Source organism: Trichechus manatus, unplaced genomic scaffold (genome assembly GCF_000243295.1).
Source record: "Trichechus manatus latirostris isolate Lorelei unplaced genomic scaffold, TriManLat1.0 scaffold00015, whole genome shotgun sequence".
NCBI classification, from domain to species: domain Eukaryota; kingdom Metazoa; phylum Chordata; class Mammalia; order Sirenia; family Trichechidae; genus Trichechus; species Trichechus manatus.
Genome location: NW_004443951.1, coordinates 26,971,754 through 26,990,066, shown reverse-complemented (window position 1 = coordinate 26,990,066; position 18,313 = coordinate 26,971,754). Strand labels below are relative to the sequence as shown.

Sequence of the window (18,313 nt, the reverse complement as noted above, 5' to 3'; positions counted from 1 at the left end):
ACTAAAAAAACTAATATTATTTCTGTGGTGCAATTCACCCTCCAGGGCTCCCTCTAGGATCAGGCAGGACTGCTGCTGAAGCTACATCTGTGCCTAGCTTCCCCCCTTTCTCTAACTTGCTCCCCTCATCCCCTTACAGGTATCTTCCTGAAAGTTCTGCCTCAATAAATCACTCAAACAAGAATCCTCCTTCCAGGCTTTGCTTCTAGGGAACCTGACTTAAAACACTGAGGCACAGAGAGGTGAAGTAACTTGTTCAAGGCCACATAGCAGTGAGTGGGGGCAGAGCTCTGCCCAGACTCACCATGTGGTTCATGGACTTGAAGTTGAGAAAGGTGGGCACTTCCATGTAGGAGCTGCAGAGGGTCATGATGCTCAGGCAGAAGTCCAGCAGCTTCAGGGTCATCAGTGGGACCTTGGAGGGGCCCTTGGAAGGACAAGGATGAGGAGGAAGAAGAAAGACCAGCAATTAGACCCCACCGGAGAGCCCAGTTACTGCAGTGCACATAGTGGGTCCTCAGCTTGAGACTCTCAGCTAGAGGGCGCATCATCCATTCTCCAGTTCAGCCCTCCATTGTGCAGAGAAAAACAGATGCTGGTGGCAAATCTGGGACTAGAAACAGGGTCTCCTGACTCCCGGCCCACAGTCCTTCCCCGATATGGCCCCTCAGTCTCCACGAGGACAGTAGTCGGGGAAGAGTTCAAAGCAATGTTAGGTAACTGAGCCATGGGTTGGTGCAGCCTTCACGGGCATTCCCACTGTGGACGTTCATCTTTGCCTTTAATCATCTTTACCTCCTTCCTTTGTAACTTGGTTACAAAGGAGGAACGAGACAGGGGCTGGGCGTGAAAGGGGAACTTGCCCTCTCCTGTGGTATCAATTCACATGCAGTGGGCATTTACTGAGTGTTTACCATGTCCTGTTGTTGCTGTTATTGTTGTTGGGTACCAGCAAGTCAATTTCAACTCATAGCAAGCCTAAGTGAGAGAGTAGAACTGCCCCATAGGGTTTTCTAGGCTGTAATCTTTATAGGGGAGCCCTGATGTCGCAGTGGTTAAGAGCTTGGCTGCTAACCAAAAGGTTGGCAATTCGAATCCACCAGCCGCCCCTTGGAAACCCTATGGGGCAGTTCTACTCTGTCCTATAGCATCGCTCTGAGTCGGAATCAACTCAATGGCAATAGGGTTTTTTTGCGGGGGGGCGGTTAATCTTTATGGGAGCAGATCACCAGGTCTTTCTCCCATGGAGCCAATGGGTGGGTTCAAACCACCGACCTTTGGGTTAGCAGCCCAGCGCTTAACCATTGCACCACCACCCTCGTGGTGCAGTGGTTCAGTGCTGGGCTGCTAATCAACTATTTGAACCCATCAGCCGCTCTGTGGGAGAAAAGATGTGGCAATCTGCTTCTGTAAAGATTCACAGCCTTGGAAACACTATGGGGCAGTTCTACTCTGTCCTATAGGGTTGCTATGAGTCAGAACCTACTTGACAGCAATGGGTTTTACCGTGTGCTAAGTAAGCCCTCACTATATATTTTACTCGTTTAATCTTCACAAGGACACATTGAGGAGATGCAAATACAGATACATTTTACAGGTGAAGAAACTTGGGGTGGTTGGGAGAGGCTCAGGGACTTGCTCAAGGTCACCAACTAGGAAGGGGTCAAGAGAGCTCCTAACCCCAGTGATCTGGCCCCCTCCCGCCTCCCCAGACTGGAACTGGGCTCTGCTGGCCGGGAGAGGGCTGGGTACTCACGGCTCGGCTCCGAGAGGCGAACTTGAAGTAGGCAGGCAGCTCGATGTAGGAGCCCAGCAGAGTGAGCAGGCACAGGAAGAAGTCCATGACTTGCAGGGACAGGAAGGGCAGGAGGTACTTCTGCCGGTTCTGAAAGGCAGGTCCAGCATTGTTGGGGTGTCCCTTGCACACTGCCAGAGGACCCCCAACATGTCCCCTCACCTGCAGCTCTCTGCCCTCCCCCAGATAAAGTGGCCCTCTCCCAAATCATCCCCCCCAGCCCGGCTTAGTTCAGGTCACCCCATATGGGTCCACAGTGGCACTCTAGGGGCAGCGAGAAGCCAAGACCCAGGCCTTGAGTCCTGGTGTTGCAGGAGGCGGATGTGTAAGGGAACCGGGCCCGTCTACAGGGATACATGCTTCAGGGGTTCAAGGAGCAAGTCCTGATACAATTTGCTCACAAGAATCTAATAAGGAAGGGCTTTATGTCCATTTCACAGATGGGAAGGGGCCGGAGAGGGCTTCCTGGAGTTGGAGACACCAGGCCATGATCTGGAAAGGTGAGTAGGAGCAAGCAGGAGGGAAAAGGGGCCACAAAAGCCCAGAGGGGAAGACAGCCTCGCTGTGTAGGTGACTGGACCTTCTTCGGCGCTGGCTGCTCCCTACGATGTTGAGCGTGGTAAGAGGCCCTGGCGGCCGAGGCTGAAGTCCCTCTCCTTCAACTAAAGCAAATGCCTACCATGACTCAGTATGAATGCCATCATTGAGGACAAAATCACAGAAAGGGTGGTTTCCTGGTGCCTCATGTGGCTTGTCCAAACCACTCAGGAGGCAGCCGAAACAGCCCAGATTGAAGCTCGGGCCCTCGGGGTCCTGATCAGCATGACCCGATCCATTTTTCTATCTGGACCATTTATTTGTGTTATTGCACAAGCACCCGGGAGGCGTCCTGCACAATGTGAAATCCTCGAGTTTCAAGAGAGAGTGGGTGTGAGCTGGCGGGTGAATAGTGAGGTTTCAGCGCCCCACTCTGCAAGCCCTGCCAGAACCAGGCCCCCTGTCTGCACAGGAAGGATCCTCTTTCTGGGTCCTGCTCCCGTGGCTTCCTGCCTCTCTGGGGGCCAAGGGGCAGGCGGTTCCTCTTTTGCAGGATGTTGAGCCACAGCCTGTCTCAACTCTCTCCCCAACTTCCCCTTGGGCCAAGGAGCACTGGGCAGTCCCTGCCTCTCTGAGGGTCTGTCTGCCCCGGTCCGGACATGAGCTCCCCAAGAACTTTCCAGAGTATGGGTCTCATAGGCACAGCACACACTCGCTGGAAGGAATTGAACCAGACGTGTCTACACTGGGCACTGCTTCAGCATCCTCTCACTCATTACAAATTCCAATGCTTTCTGCCCTCTCCCCATGCCTTAAAAAGACCCCTCCTTTTTGCTCTATCAAAATTCCGTGCTGCCGTTGCAGTTTCAGACGATGTGGGTCACCAACTAGTTCTTGCCAAAGTGTCAATGACTGGCAGCAGCCACTGTGCAGGGCCCTCCACAGAGTCCTGTACTTTAGCCGAGAGCAAAGGCCCCAGCCCAATGAGTCATTGCCCATGTGGAAACGGTTCTCTTCAAGGTAAGTGCAAGGGTCTCGGTGTGCAGGTGGGCTTCCCAAAAGGCCCACCTCCCACCCTCCCAACAGCCAGTGCTGCCCACTCAGTGGGTGTTAACAGAAAGGGACAGCAGGAAGGCAGCTGGGGCTCTGCCACCCCACCAGCTCCTGGCTCCACTCCTTTTCCCCCTACCCCGGCCCTCACCTTAACCACACCGATCAGCAGGCTCAGGCTGATGACAAAGAGCATGGTGATGAGCAGGAAGCTGGACAGCAGGTCAGCTGAAAGACAAGATAGAGCAGTGAGGGACCCAGAGGTGCCCCTGGGCACCCCTACAGGGCTCCAAGGACCGCATTTTGAGAACCACTGATGTAGAGGTACAGTAGTGAATAAGAGCCCAGGTTCTGCCCTCAGGGAGTTCTCAGTCTTCAGGGAATACAAAGACAATAAAAAGAATGTTTCAGGGTGCTGGGGTGGGAGGGCAGAGGGAGCCAAGGAGGCTTCTCTTGAGGAGGTGGCCTGTGAGCTGAGTGACAAGGAGTAGTCCATGAAGTGTGAGGGAAGGGGCCCCAAGACAGGGATGAGCTTGGTGTGGTCAGTGTGGCTGGAGCACAGTGAGGGAGGGAGTGTGTACGGAGATGTTTCTGTGAGGAGTTCTGACTTTATTCTAGTGTGATGGGCAGCAATTGATGGGTTTAAGCAGGGGAGTCCTGCTGTCACCCTTAATAGTTAGTTGGGATTTCAAAGTGTCATCCCATCTGCTTTCATGACCTTGAGACTTGGGTGGGGACAGGTGGACTATCCTCATTTTGCAGATGGAAAACCTGAGGTTCAAAGAGGAGAAAGGACTTGCCTGGGGTCATCCAACCAAGAAGTGGCAAAGCCTCAAACTGCAGCCTGTTTGCCCCAGGTCAGGCCTCTCCCCGCCGCCCGCCTCTTCCTCCCCACCTTCTTCCCCCACACACCTCCACTGGCCTCCCCTGGACTTACCGATCCTGAGGTAGCGTGTCTTCGAGAACTTGCAGGAGGCCTTGCCGTGAGCCACCTCCACCGAGTGCTCAATGAACAACAAGATGCTCATGATCTGGGGACAGAAGAGAGCATTGGTTAGCCAGGGACTGTGCAGCTCCGCCACTACGCCTCCCACCCTGATCATATGCTGTCAGGGGCCTGTGGGGAGGGGACCTGGGGTGATAGAATGCCAGGTCGGTGTGGCCCTTACAGATGGCAGCTCCAATCCTGGTTCTTCCTCTCCCAGGCTATGTGACTTTGGGCAAGTTACTTGACCTCTCTGTGTCATAGTTTCCCCTGTATAAAATCTGTTGCTGTCAAGTCAATTTGAACTCACGGAGACCCTGTAGGACAGAGTAGAACTACCCCATAGGGTTTCCAAAGCTCTAATCTTTATGAAAGCAGATTGCCATACCTTTCTCCCTCGGAGTGGTTGGTGAGTTTGAACCTCCTACCTTTTTGGTAAGTAACTGAATGCTTAACCACTGCACCACCAGGACTCCTCTTCCCCATCTATAATAATACTAGTAACTACCTTAGAAGGTTTTTCCGAGGACTAAATGAGAACATCCAGGACAGCACTTTGAACTTCTGGGTTCTCATAAGCAGTAACTGTTACTATTGAAGGTCAAGCTTGGGGAGGTAGTGGGAGAGGGGAGAGGTTGAGGGCTCTTGCTGGTGACTAAGACCCTCCTCTGCACCTCCTTTTATAACAACAGACTCTGGATATAGTGGGATCTTAGGTCATAGCATCCAAGCATCATAAGAGATTCAAGTTCTTGAAATCATCAATTATGGGACTAAAATCCCAGCTTCTAGGACACAGACTTGGGAGGGTTCTGGAGTGCATCTGACCCCTGAGCCCCACCAGGGTGCCTGTCAACCCCATCCCCCATGAGATCTGGACTGAAGCTCAAAATCAAACAATCGTAAACTCCATTCCATGTGCTGGTTTTATAAGCTCAGAGAGGTTAGGTGGCTTTCCTGAGGACACATGTCGAGTAGAGAGTAGAGACTACAGTCTAGGTCTCCCAGGGCTATCCTGCTTCTTTCCCACTCCCGTTATCCCCAAAACACCTCAGAGCTCCTGCTAGTCCCAACCCCAGAGGGTTCACATATTTTGATCATGCACCTATGTCAGTAAAACCTTTTGAACACACCCCTCGATATATTTTTATTTCTAAATTATATGCCTGTTTTGTTGTCTTGGTTTATCATGAACATCATAGAATATACATGGAAAAAAATCCAGAAATTAATAAAGAATGTGATTTTTAGAAATTCTATAGTTGTCTTAAGGAGCCCTGGCAATGCAATGGTTAAAGCGCTCGGCTGCTAACTGAAAGGTTGGCAGTTCGAAACCACCAGCCACTCCTCGGGAGAAAAGACCTGGCAATCTGCTCCAGTAAAGATTACAGCCTAGGAAACCCTATGGGGAAGTTCTACTCGGTCCTATAAGATCACTATGAGTCAGAATCCACTCATCGGCACATGACAACAACAACAATATTGTCTTCCTGCAGCCCCAGTCATCACTTTGGACATCATCCCGCTTAGGAGACCATTGCTAACCCACCAAACCCCCAACCCCTCAGTCCTGGCCTGAACATCTCCCACAGGTCTGCCACGCTGCGTACAATCCCCCATCACTAGAATCCCCTCTCCAACCCCCCTTCCAAATGGTGGATGGCACCCAGAAGAGAAAGGATTCGACATTTGTATAGCCTGCCTCTATGCCCAGTGCATTATCCACACCATCTTGGTGATCCTCCCACCACCCAATGAGGGGACTCTTCTTAATACCTCACCCCATTTCACAGATGAGGAAAGCAAGGTTCAGAGAACTAGAGAAGCTTGTTCAAGGCCTCCCAACTGGTAGAGCCAGGATTCAAACCCAGGCCAACGGGTCCAGATCCCATTCTCCTCACCCCTCCACAGCCTGCCCAGCGTCTCCCAGCCTCCTCCCATCCCCACTCCCATGTCAGTGATTCTTTGAATCAGGAAGGGGCACCCTTCTCCTATCACCTCCGCAGTTCCCTTCCCCACAGCAAAACCTAAGCATGTGCAAGAAGCTGCAGCAGGCACCAGAAGCTACTTCTACTTTTGTAAAAACCACCCACGTTTAGAAACCACACTCAGCCTTCACCTATTTCATCTTCTCAACAACCCTGTCAAGGGTGCAGGGTCGGGAGTGATTCTGCCTCCATTTGCCAGATGAGAATGCTGGAGCTCAGAGAGGGCAGGGACCTGCCCAAGGACACAGAGCAAGGTAACCTCAGGGCCTGACTCACACCCTCTGCCTAACTCCCAACTTCTGGTTGGAGACACCAGTCCCAGGAAAAAGGAAGGAGGCTCAGCTCCCAAGGCCCAAGCAGCTCCCTAAAAGATGGAGAGGGACTGACATGCCTTGAGCACATATTGTCTGCTCATTCCTGTACACACAGGCTTGCACTGCAATCCCCCAAGACCCTAAAGAGAAGGAATATTACCCAATTTTACAGACGAGGAAATCAAGGCTCAGAAAGAACTCACGTGCCCTGTGCCACACCGTCAGTAAGTGGCCCAGCTGGGATTTGAACTCTGTTGCCTCTGCTCCAGGGTTCAGGACTACACCCAGCCTGGGCAGGTTGCTCTGGGACCAGCTCCTGATCTCACCAACCAGCTGTCCACCCTACCCTGACAGCCAAGCCCAGCCATGGTCACTCAGCACTCAGAGGCAGCAGCCAGGGCATGGGCAGTCTCCTCCACTGCCTCCCTGGTATGTGACCCTGGCCGGCTCTGGCTCCTCCCTGACCTCGGTCTCCCCTCCAGTCAATGAGGAGAGTCACCCCTATCTGCACTCAGGGCCGTTGGGAGAATCAACCACAGAGGATTAAGGAGATCAGTGAGCAGAACTTCTGCAAACCGCAGTGCGTCACACCCAGGCTGCCCAGTCTTCTGCCCTCCTGCCCACCTGGGGCCTGTGCCCTGCTCACTAGAAGTTCCTCGCTGCTCTATCATGGCCCCGACCAAGGGCCGTCTGTAGTTACCGGAAAGTACCTGGCTTACCAGAAGCACGGGCTGCAACTTGTCCGAAAACCCCAAGAGTCTAGATGTCCCAGGCCTCGGGCCCTCACCCTCCCTCATTCCCAACCACTAACCACTCTGGGCCTTAGGCTCCTCATCTGAGAAATGAAGATAATAGCCAGACCTGCCTCATGGGGTTGCCATGCAGATCAAACAACATGCTGTGCACAGATCAGGCACACAACAAAGGGACAGTGTTCATTTATCTGTGTGAGTATTCACTCACTCCCTTGTTTATTCATCCTTAAACATTTTTTGAGCACCTATCACCTCCAGGCCCTGTCAAGATAAGCCACTGGCCCTGGCCTGTAGGCTCTACAGTCTCCAAGGCAGCCCAGTGGGTCAACAGTTATTCCCATGTCCTAGGGAGCTGCTTGGGCACAGGGAGCTGAGTCTCCTTCCTTTCTCTTGGGACTTCTAACCTTTGGGGTCTGCTAACCTCTGGTGCCACAGGTTAGAGACCGGGCAGAGGGTGTGAGTCAGGCTCTGAGGTTGCCTCACTCTGTGTTCTTGTGCAGGTTCCTGCCCTCTCTGAGCCTCAGGGTTCTCATTTGGCAAGTGGAAACAGAATCCTTTCCTACCCAGTACCAAACGCAGGATTGTTGAGAAGATGAAACAGACGGCTTGGGGTCCCAGATGAGGGAATGATCACTGCTGCCAAGAAGTTTCACAAACAGGCAAACCTTGAGCATGACCTTGAAGGATAATTAGTTTTCCAATGGAGAGTTGTCTTAGATATCTAATGCTACTGTAACAGAAATACCACAAGCGGGTGGCTTTAACAAACAGAAATTTATTCTCTCACAGTCTAGGAGACTAGAAATCCGAATTCAGCACACCAGCTCCGGGGGAAATCTTTCTCTCTCTGTTGGCTCTGGGGAAAGGTCTTTGTCATCAATCTTGCCCTAGTCTAGGAGCTTCTCAGCACAGGGACCCCAGGTCCAAAGGACCTGCTCTGCTCCTGGCCCTCCTTTCTTGATGGTAATGAAGTCTTTCTCCTCTCTGCTCAATTCTCTTTTTTATATCTCAAAAGTAATTGACTCAAGATACAACCTAATCCTGTAGATTGAGTCCTGCCTCATTAACATAACTGCCTCTAATCCTGCCTCAATAACATCATAGAGGTTAGGATTTACTACACATAGGAAAATCACATCTGATCCCAAAATGGTGGACACCACACAATGCCGGGAATCATGGCTTAGCCAAGCTGACACACACTTTTGGAGGACACAATTCAATCCATAACAAGAAGAGAGAAAAACATTCCAGGAAGAGGAAACATCATGTGCAAAGGCCAGAGGCCTGGCAGTGCAAGATATATTTGGATCCCTCCAGGGAAACTCAGAGCTATAAATTGAGACAGGAGAACATTATGCCCGTATCGCCAATGGGGAAGTAAGGCCCAGAGAGAGATGGTGACCAGCCTGAGGTCACACCACAAGACTGATGCAGAGCCAGGGCTCAGACTGCAGTACCACCTCCATCCTGGGCCCACTCAGCTCATCCCATTGCCCCCCAAATTCTCTGTTCTCCTTTTTCATCCCTTCCTTCTGCTTCTCCCTGGTTTCAGTTCTCATTCCCATCCCTTCTTTTTAATAACAAACACAACTTCCCTAAGTGGTAAGAGAAGTGGCTATGAGGGAAGGAGAATTGCCACTTCTTTTCCTGGTGGCAGTGAGGCGCAACTAACAGCTCAAGCTGAAAGGGAGACAGTGGGGAGTTGTAGGAGGAAGGGGCACTACTGAACATGGCCGTGGCAATCATGGCACCGCTGGTGAGGCTGAGTGCAGTGGAGGAGATGCTGGTGAGGTGGGGATGACAAGGGCGCCTATGCTGGCAGGTGGAGATTGGCTGTCATGATGTTGCTGGTGTTGACAGTGGTGGTGACGGTGAAGAGTGTGTGCTGGGGGGAGGGGGTTGTGAAAATCGATGACACACTGGATGTGGCAGGGGTGGTGGTGACGGCGGTTGTAGCAGCCGTAGAAATGCTGGGAGGTGATAACTGTTGGCAGTGAGAACAATGATCATATGGTGAAGATGATGGTGATGATGTTGATAACGTTGATGGGGTGATGAGAGTGGTAACGTGATAATGATGACGAAGATCATAGCAATGGGGTGGTGATACCACATATCTCAGCTCTGGGGTTCCAAGGCCAGTTGCCTCTCCAGGAAGGTGGGCCCACTCTCTCGGCCCTCCTCGGGGCTCAGGACCCACCTCTCAGAAGCAGACCCTCTGAGGTTTTCAGGGAATATATTTTACAGAGGAAGAACACTAGCCTCGGGGAGCTCCTGCTGTGTGCCAGCTGGTGCCTTGGCACTTTCTGTTCCATGAACTTCATGGAGCTCTCATGGCAAATCTGCGAGGTCAGGGTCATCCTCCACTTTGCGTATGAGTATTTCTATGTGACTTAGTAGAGGTTGCACAAGGAGTCGGGCACGGACTTGTCCCCAACTCTTCCCCACGAGATAATACAGTTTGCAAAGTGTGTGACAAGTGCCACAGTCTTCCTGCCACCGGCTCTTCCCTTTCCCCTTTCAGAGCAGCTCCACACTGACCCTGCCTCCTCCCCCTCGGGTAGCCTAGGGACTCAAGGGCTCTCCCACACTTAGGCCATTTTTGTTATTATCACCCCCTCCCCCAAGCTCAGTCCCCCAGACCTCACCTGCCCACCCTGCTTTCTCCAGGCACCCCTGGGGCTTTCTAGGGGGAGGATGGGAGAGGAGAACCAGATGTGTCAGCATCATGAGGAAGCCCCCCTTAACACCCCCTTACTTCCTGTCACAGCTTATCATGGGCAGCCGGGCGGAGTCTGTTCCCCCCGAGAGTGCTATCTCCCCAGCCACCACCCCAGTGTTGAAATTAAACAACTCCCCAGAAGCCTGGACAACACTCCAAGACTTCTGAATATCTTATCATTAAATATACCTCTACAAACCAATCTCATTCACTCCCAAAAATGCCCCTTCTTGTTTTCCCAGGGATCTTGCTCACTTTGAAGTAACAGATGGTAGATGTTTAGCCTAAAAGTTTCTTTTTCCCAAGAGCTGTATCTCTAGGATTTTGTGTATTCCATGTGACTTGTTCTTCTGCACTGCTGTATAACCTTCAAAGAACCAGCAGTACATTCTTTCTTCATTACGAGATTGTAAATGGCACACAAGCAAAAAACCACTTTGCAATATTCACAGCAGTTTCTCTAGAACGGACTGCCCATTTGCAAACGTCTCTCTCTTTGTCTCTCACTCTTAATAACTAGTTGGTCTCTTTAATTGTCAAAGTCTTATAGTCTTCAACACCAGCCAGCCCTGATACCATCGCAATGCCCCCATCTCAGGGGCCACATGCTCGCTCGGCTGCAGCCCCAGCCCAGCTGCCTGCACCGCCTCCTCCCATGGCGTGGGCTACTCTCTTGAGGCTCCTGCCCTTCCCGTCCTCCTCGCCCCTGCCCGACTCCCCACAGCCCCCACCCTCCTGCAGTGTACGAGCACGGTCTCCTGCTCGCGCCACTGGGCTCACAGACCTCAGGAAGAATCCATGCAGCCACTTATCCCCTATGTGATCCTGGGCGGGTCACTTTACTTCTCTGTGCCTCAGTTTCCTCATCTGTAGAAAAGAGATAATAATCCACCCACCTCGTAGATGGTTGTGAGGAATAAATGAGATGACATATGTCAGTACTGAAGACGGTGGTTCAGAAAGACGGACTGGCCAGCAAAAGTGCTTGTGTGTGGCATCAAAACACCATGGCCGTGGCTGCTCTATTCATAATTGCCCCCAACTAGAAACAACCCAAATGTCCCTCAGCTGTAGAATGGACAAATGCATCGTGGTATATTCATACAATGAAATCTACACAGCAACAAAAAAGAATGAATTGCTGCCACACTCAACAGCACAGAAGAAGCTCACAAACATATGGTGGGAGAAAGGAGCCAGGCACAAAAAAGCAAGCGCTGTATAACCTCATTGCTATGAAGTTCTAGAACAGGCAAAGTTCGTGTACGTTGATAGCCGTCAGTTGGAGGCGAAGTAGTGACAGGGAAGGGGAGGGGCACCCCGGGGCCTCTGGCTGCTGGTCCTGCTCTATGTCTTGATCTGAGTGGAAGTGACATGGGTGTGTTCACTTTGTAAAACTTCATCAAGATGTGCTCTATATATGTACACGTTTCTATACCTAAACTATATATCAATCAAAGGTTTACCAAAGTAAAACCAAATAAATATTGGCTGGCACCTACTATGTGCCAAGCCCTGGACGAGCCTCCAGACCAGAGGACAGGACACACAGGGGCCCACCAGTTCAGTGTCCGGAGCCATCCTATGATGGAACCCCGAGTGGGGGCTCAAAGAAAGCCTCTTAGGGGAGTTGAGTCTTAAAAGATTTGTCCCAAAGATGAGTGGAAAGGTGTTCCAGGCAGAGGGAACAGCATGAGCAAAGGCAAGAGTGGGTGAGACACATTCAGGCAACTGCAAGCAGTTTCTCTTAGTGAACTGTGATTTGGGGCCATCCGGAGTCCCTGGGTGGCACAAACAGTTAAGCACTAAGCCACTAATTGAAAAGTTGGCAGTTCAAGTCCCCCCCAAGGTACCTCAAAAGAAAAGCCTGGCAATTTACTCCTGAAAAGTCACAGCCATTGCAAACCCTATGCAGCATAGTTCTACTCTGACATAGATGGGGTTGCCATGCGTCAAAATCAACTCGATGGCAATTGATTTTATGTGCCTGGCACGTAGTAAGCCCTCAGAAAATGTCAACTGTTGTGTGGCTGCGGTGGTCTCGGAGGCGGGGTCTATGAGACCTGGGGAACACACAGATACATTGGTTTTACAGGGCTGGTGACCTTTGAACTGGGTATCAAAAAAGAGTTGGCATTTGGACTGGCAGAGAAGGGAAAAAAAGCACTCCAGGCAGAAGGGACAGTTCATACCAATGCCAGAGATCACAGAGAACAGGGTTCAGATAGTGGTCTCCCCTGTTTATCACCATGCAGTGCAGAGGGAGTACCTCACAGGGAGCCCCTGACTCTGACCCTGGGATCTGGGAAGCCAGCTCTTCATCCTCATGTGTGGCAGTCCAGAGAAGCCTTCCTGCCCCACTGACCTGCCCCCATGAAAGAAGACAAGGAGGCAAGCCTTCACAGAAGCACCGGGGCTCTGCGGGTGGAACTCCTGGCCTAGTGACTCCCAGTGGTGGGGGTATATCTGCAGGGGATAACAGTTCACCAAATTTCCCTTTATGTGCAGCCATTTGGGGGCTCTGAGTTGGTCTCCTTGGTCCCAGCCCTCATCACCCTCCAGCTCCTGACTCCCTGGGGAAGCCCCCTTCACCCTCTAAACTGTTGCCATTGACCATCACTTCCCTATTTATCCTCAGAGCAAAGACCCACAATAATGATCATAATTATTATTATTACTCTCACTGAGCATTCATTATATGCCAGGTCTTCCTCTGAACACTTACATACACCATCTCATTCCATCCCTAGCCTCAGCGTTGTGAAAACCTGTTGCCATGAAGTCGCTTCTGACTCATAGCGACCCTATAGGACAGAGTAGAACTGTCCCATAGGATTTCCGAGGAGCGGCTGGTGGATTTGAACTGCCAACCTTTTGGTTTGTAGCCAAGCTCTTAATCACTGCGCCACCAGGGCTCCCAGCTTTGTGAGGTAGCTTTTATTATTGTTGCCCCATTTTGCAGATGAAGAAATTGAGACTGAGCCTTTACACAGGATCCACATGCAGGCTCTGGGTTTCTAAGAACAAGGCTCCCCTCTTTTACAGGCAACTCCCACCCATCTCTGCAAGGAAGACAGGAAGAGCCTGGCCTGGGAGCAAGACTTCTGGGCTCTTGTTCATCTACCTCAGTCTGCAAAGTTGCTTGGTCTCTCTGAACCTCAGTTTCCTCTTCTGCAAAATGGAGGTTCCAGTGGCAGCTGCTGTTCATGGGTGCTCACTATGTGCCAGGTATGTCTCCCACCCACAGAACAGAGTGAGTTTTATTTAATGACCCTGCAGGTCAGGGGGTCAGGGTTATTGATCCCCATTTGACAGAGGAGGAAACTGAGGCTGGAGGAAGAGTGCTTTGACCTTGGGCACCAGGCCTGCAGCAGGGCTGAAGACTGAAAGGGCAAGGAGCCCTCACCCTGCACAGCTCCTGCTCCACTTCCTGCCTCCGTTGTGGTTCTTCTCACCACCACCACCACTACCACCCCTCTGCCCCCAGTGGGGTGAGGTCCCCTGGGAAATCAACATCAGCCTCACAGTGAGCTCAGAACAAACCCTTGGCTCCGGGATGCTGCCCAGGGCTCCAAGCCTCACTTCCTAGGCAGCTCTGGGCCAGCAAGGAAAATGAGAGCCTCAGCCAGGCCAGGCTCTGTCCTCCACCCACAAAGACCCGCACTCCATCCCAAGATGGCACCTCCTGAGCTATGCCCCTTTGAGACATAGGCTGCCCCTGACTCGGTGGGACACGCCAACCACGGTGACTCCTGACAACAAAGACTGCCACCCACCTCCCATCCCCAGAAGCCCCTTTCTTCTGATATTGGGGCTGCAGTAGGGAGGCAACGAGGCCAACCTGGGGTCTTGCCTGTCCTGGGCCACCCCACACAGGTAACTGGCCACCACCACTCAGCCCCAGCTCTGGTGCAGCAGAAGAGTCAAGTTTTGTCCCCAGAAGACCCTGCATGCCACCTCCCCCCAGCCCCTCATCCGTGCAGTAGGGCCAGATGCCACCTCAAGGGGCTGAGTGGGTCTCCAACGCTTTACAAGCTGGAGGGTGGGGTGCACACCCCAAAGATGAGAAATGCAACTCAGTTCTGACCAGGGTCCCTCAGTCACAGTGCCAGGGAGGGGCCCCAACTCCTGCCCTACTTCCACCAGCCTCCCCTCCCCACCAGGAGGGGCACAGACCAGCAGTGGCAGAGAATAAGGTGTCTTCGTCTTAAACGGGGCATTGGGCGTGAAGGTGGCAGGTTCTAGCAGACTCACACCCAGGGGGCTTTCCCGACTCAGCAGTTGAGTCCTATTTTTATGTTCCTAACAGATAAGCTTTCAAAAGATGTGGCCTCCTGGGTGGCACTGGCTGCAGCCCCCCATTCCACCAGGCCACATAGACTCATTAACTCAGAACAGTCACCCTTAAGGCAGCAACCACTGACTCCACTTAACAGATGAGAAAACTGAGGCCCAGAGAGCAAAGGTGTTTGCACAAGGTCACAACGAGAGTAAGTGACGGAGACCAGTCTGTGATCTTTTCAGTCATAACTCACAGCCACCACAGCAGAGCAAAGACAGGGGCCCTGGGAATTCTGAGAATTCTGTGGGGAAGTTCCTTGTGGACCAGGTAAGGAATTCATTTGTTCACTCACTGGCTCATTCCACATACTTGCGTGCTGTGGGCAGAGACAACCTGGAGCAAGCCCCCGTCTCACCTCTCTATGTGACCTGGAGCAATCAAAAGTCCTCCCGGGGCCTCTGTTTTCTCATCTGTAAAATGAATGAAGATTGGGCCAGGCAGAGGTCCTCTGACATCTTTTTAGTTAAGTAGCCTAAAAGAACTGAGGGCCTGGATCCAATCTCGCCTCTGATGATCTCTCTTTCCAACCTCCTCCCCTACCACACGTCTCACCCAAAAAAAAAAAAAAAAAAAATCCAAACCCATTGTTGTGTAGTGGATTCCAACTTGTAGGGACCATAGAGTAGAAATGTCCCATAAGGTTTCAAAGCTGTAATCTTTTACAGAAACAGACTGCTACAGCTTTCTTCCACGGAGCGGATGATGGGTTCAAGCCTTTGGTTTAACCTTTTGGTTAACAGTCGAGTGCTTAACCACTGCACCCCAAAAACTCCTTACCCCTCGCCCAGCCCTCCCTAAGCCCCAGCTAGGCTCATGTGGTCTTTTCCACCTCCAAGCCACTACTCATGCTGTTCCCTCTGCCTGGCATGCCTTTTGTCCCCAGCTTAGCCAAGTGAAGTCCTACTCATCTCGAGGACTCAGTGTTTTCCAAAAAGCCTTTCCTGGATCTTCTCCACCTAGGCTGCTCTAAGGCCCCTCATCTGTGCCCCCTAACAGCCAGCACTGTCATCTATCAAATTCCATTAACACAGCTTTTCCTTGGCAGACTGAAACCCCTCGAGGGCAGAGGCATGAATGGGTCCGGTCTGTGTCCTAGCCCAGTGCTGGGCACAGAAAAACATGCCTGAGAACTTAGATGCATTCAACCTAGGGCAATAGAGACTCCTTTAAATAATAAAGGTTGCTTTACATTGGTTGCCCAATTTAAAAAATTGTACACAAGAGCAACAGAATAAAGTAGTATTGGATTATAACCCAAAGTAGAAAACAAATAGCCATGAGTCCATGCTGATTGGATAAATAAATAAACGGGGAAGAAGTAGCAAATCTTCCATGCAGAAGAATTCCAAATAATTTATGTAGATCTGCCCCCCTCAAGGAGGTGGAACATAACTCCCCACTCCCTAAGTGTGGACTATGTGTAGTGACTTTCTTCCAAAAAGTACAGTATGGAAAGGGAAAGTTAAAAAAGAATAATGTTACAGTGTGAAATCTGGCAAATGCAACCTCAGCCAAGTGATCAAGGTCAACATCAACAGTGATAAGTCATGTTGATGGTATATATCCTTGACATGATGTGATGAGAATGGCAATTTACCTCTGCGGTCTTCCTCCCCAAAGCCCATAACCCCAGTCTAATCACAACAAGAACATCAGAAAAATCGCAACTGAGGGACATTTTACAAAATGCCTAGCTGGTACTCCTCAGTACTAGCTAAAGCCAACAAAAACAAAGGAAGTCTGAGAAACAGTCACAGCTAAGAGGAGTCTACAGAGACATGACAACTAAATACAATGTGGGATCCTGGATGGGATCCTGGAACAGAAAAAGTACATTAGGGAAAAGCTAAGGAAGGATGGTGTAAACAGTTAACACGTTCAGCTGCTAACTGAAAGGTTGGAGGTTCGAGCCCACCCAGAGGCACCTTGGAAGAAAGGCCTGGTGGTCTACTTCTGAAAAATCAGCCACTGAAAACCTTGTGGAGCACAGTTCTACTCTGACACACACGAGCCTCCATGAGTCAGAATCAACCCCACAGCAATTGGTTTGGAAGAAAGGCCTGGCAATCTACTTCCAAAAAAAATCAGCCAGTGAAAACCCTATGGATCACAGTGTTCCAATCCACAACCGATCATGGGAATGACACATGACCGGGTAGTGTTTCATTCCATTGTGCATGGTGTCGCCATGATTTGGAGCCAACACGATGGCAGCTAACAAAAAGCAAATATGATATGAATAAAGTATGGACTTTAGCTAATAACCAAGTACCAGTATTGGTTCATTAATTGTGACAAATGTTAAGATGTTAATAATAGGGAAATAGGGTGTGGGCTATATAGGAACTCTCCGTACTATGTTCACAATTTTTCTGTACATCCAAAGCTGTTCTAAAATTAAAAGTTTCCTTAGAAGAAGTAGCACATGCTTATTGTACCAAATTTGAAAAATGCAGAAAAGCAGAAAAAAATGAGAGCTTTCACGGTCCTATAACCCAGAGACAACCACAGTTAGCCTCTGCCACGTTTCCTCCCTGTCTTGTTTTGACATATCCTCTTTCTACATTGTTGAATCATAGCAGGTCTAAGTTTTTAATCTGGACAGTGAATTTCTAGTGATGGAATTCCAGGAACCTCAGGGAGGAGAGGTGAGGGAAGGAGGTATTTGGGGGCAAAAAGGCCTTCTGGTGGTCTCCACCTCCTGCTATAGGCTTAGGACTTGTTTTGGGTTGACAGATAAACCAGGACCAAAGAAGCCAATTTAAGAAGGTTTTCTGACTCCTCTACTTGACGCAGAGACTCCTCTACAGAAACCCACCGGAATTCTGAGAATGGCCTTCCAGACAGAAGCTGAGGCCCCCAGCTTCCCCATTCCCATTGGACATGCGAGAGGCCCACAGTTTCCCCACTGCACACACAAGAGTCCTCCCGCGACGACACCCCAAAGATTCATAGAGCATGGCGCTGTCTCAGGACGCCAAGGAGCCCAATTTAGCCCTCCCCAGAGGGGCCACGTCCATGAATAGCTCACAGCGTGCAGTGTCGTCGCCCATGGCTGGCTCCAGATGACGCACCACCCCAGGTAATCGACACATCTGTATGTCGGCTTCTATTTTTTCCACCCAGATGTTTGAGTCCCTGCCACTGATGGCTGCACCCCAAGAAACCCCGGCCCTTTCTGGGAAAGAGCAGAGGCCTCTCACGAAAGGGACAAGAAGAGGATCCCCTACTGGGATCAGTGGAGGATCCCAGCCCAGAGATGACTGCCTGGGCCAGTGGTACAGCTTCCAGGCTTCTCTCCTGTTTTCATGTCTTCTCCTGTTCTAGAACATTCCATGGCTCCCCATGGCTCACATTATAGATGCATTATAGGAACCACACCTCACGTCAATTAGAAGCAATTCACTCCCTCCCCAGGGGACACTTGGCAACAGCTGGAGACATTGTTACTGCATAACAACCAGTTGCTGTCTCCGGGATTCTGACTCATGGAAATCCCACATGTGTCAAAGCAGAACTGTGTTCCTTCGGGTTTTCAATGGTTGATTTTTTGGAAGTAGATCACCAGGCCTTTCTTTCAAGGTGCCTCTGGGTAGACTTGAACCTCTAGCCTTTTAGTGACCAGCTGAGCACACTAACTGTTTATGCCACCCAGGGACTCCTGGAGGCATTTTCAGTTATCACAACTCAAGGATGGGAGTGCCACTGGCATCTAGTGGATGCTACTAACCATCCTACAAGGCCCAGGACAGCCCCCTATAAAAAATAGTTTTTATTAGGCACTGTCGAGTCAATTTTTAACTCATAGCAACCCATGTGACA

At 50.8% G+C, this 18,313-nt stretch overlaps 1 protein-coding gene across 2 annotated transcripts in view; it reads right to left on the bottom strand.

Moving 5' to 3' along the window:
* Positions 1 to 18,313, bottom strand: part of LAPTM5 (lysosomal protein transmembrane 5) — a 28,273-nt gene that overhangs the window by 5,633 nt on the left and 4,327 nt on the right. For both annotated transcript variants that reach the window (XM_004372031.2, XM_023727305.1), the window contains exons 2-5: positions 4,320 to 4,413; positions 3,534 to 3,610; positions 1,757 to 1,885; positions 305 to 427 (exon numbers count right to left, since the gene is read on the bottom strand). In XM_004372031.2, coding sequence (XP_004372088.1) covers positions 305 to 427; positions 1,757 to 1,885; positions 3,534 to 3,610; positions 4,320 to 4,413 — 423 coding nt within the window. The remainder of the gene's footprint in view (positions 1 to 304; positions 428 to 1,756; positions 1,886 to 3,533; positions 3,611 to 4,319; positions 4,414 to 18,313) is intronic.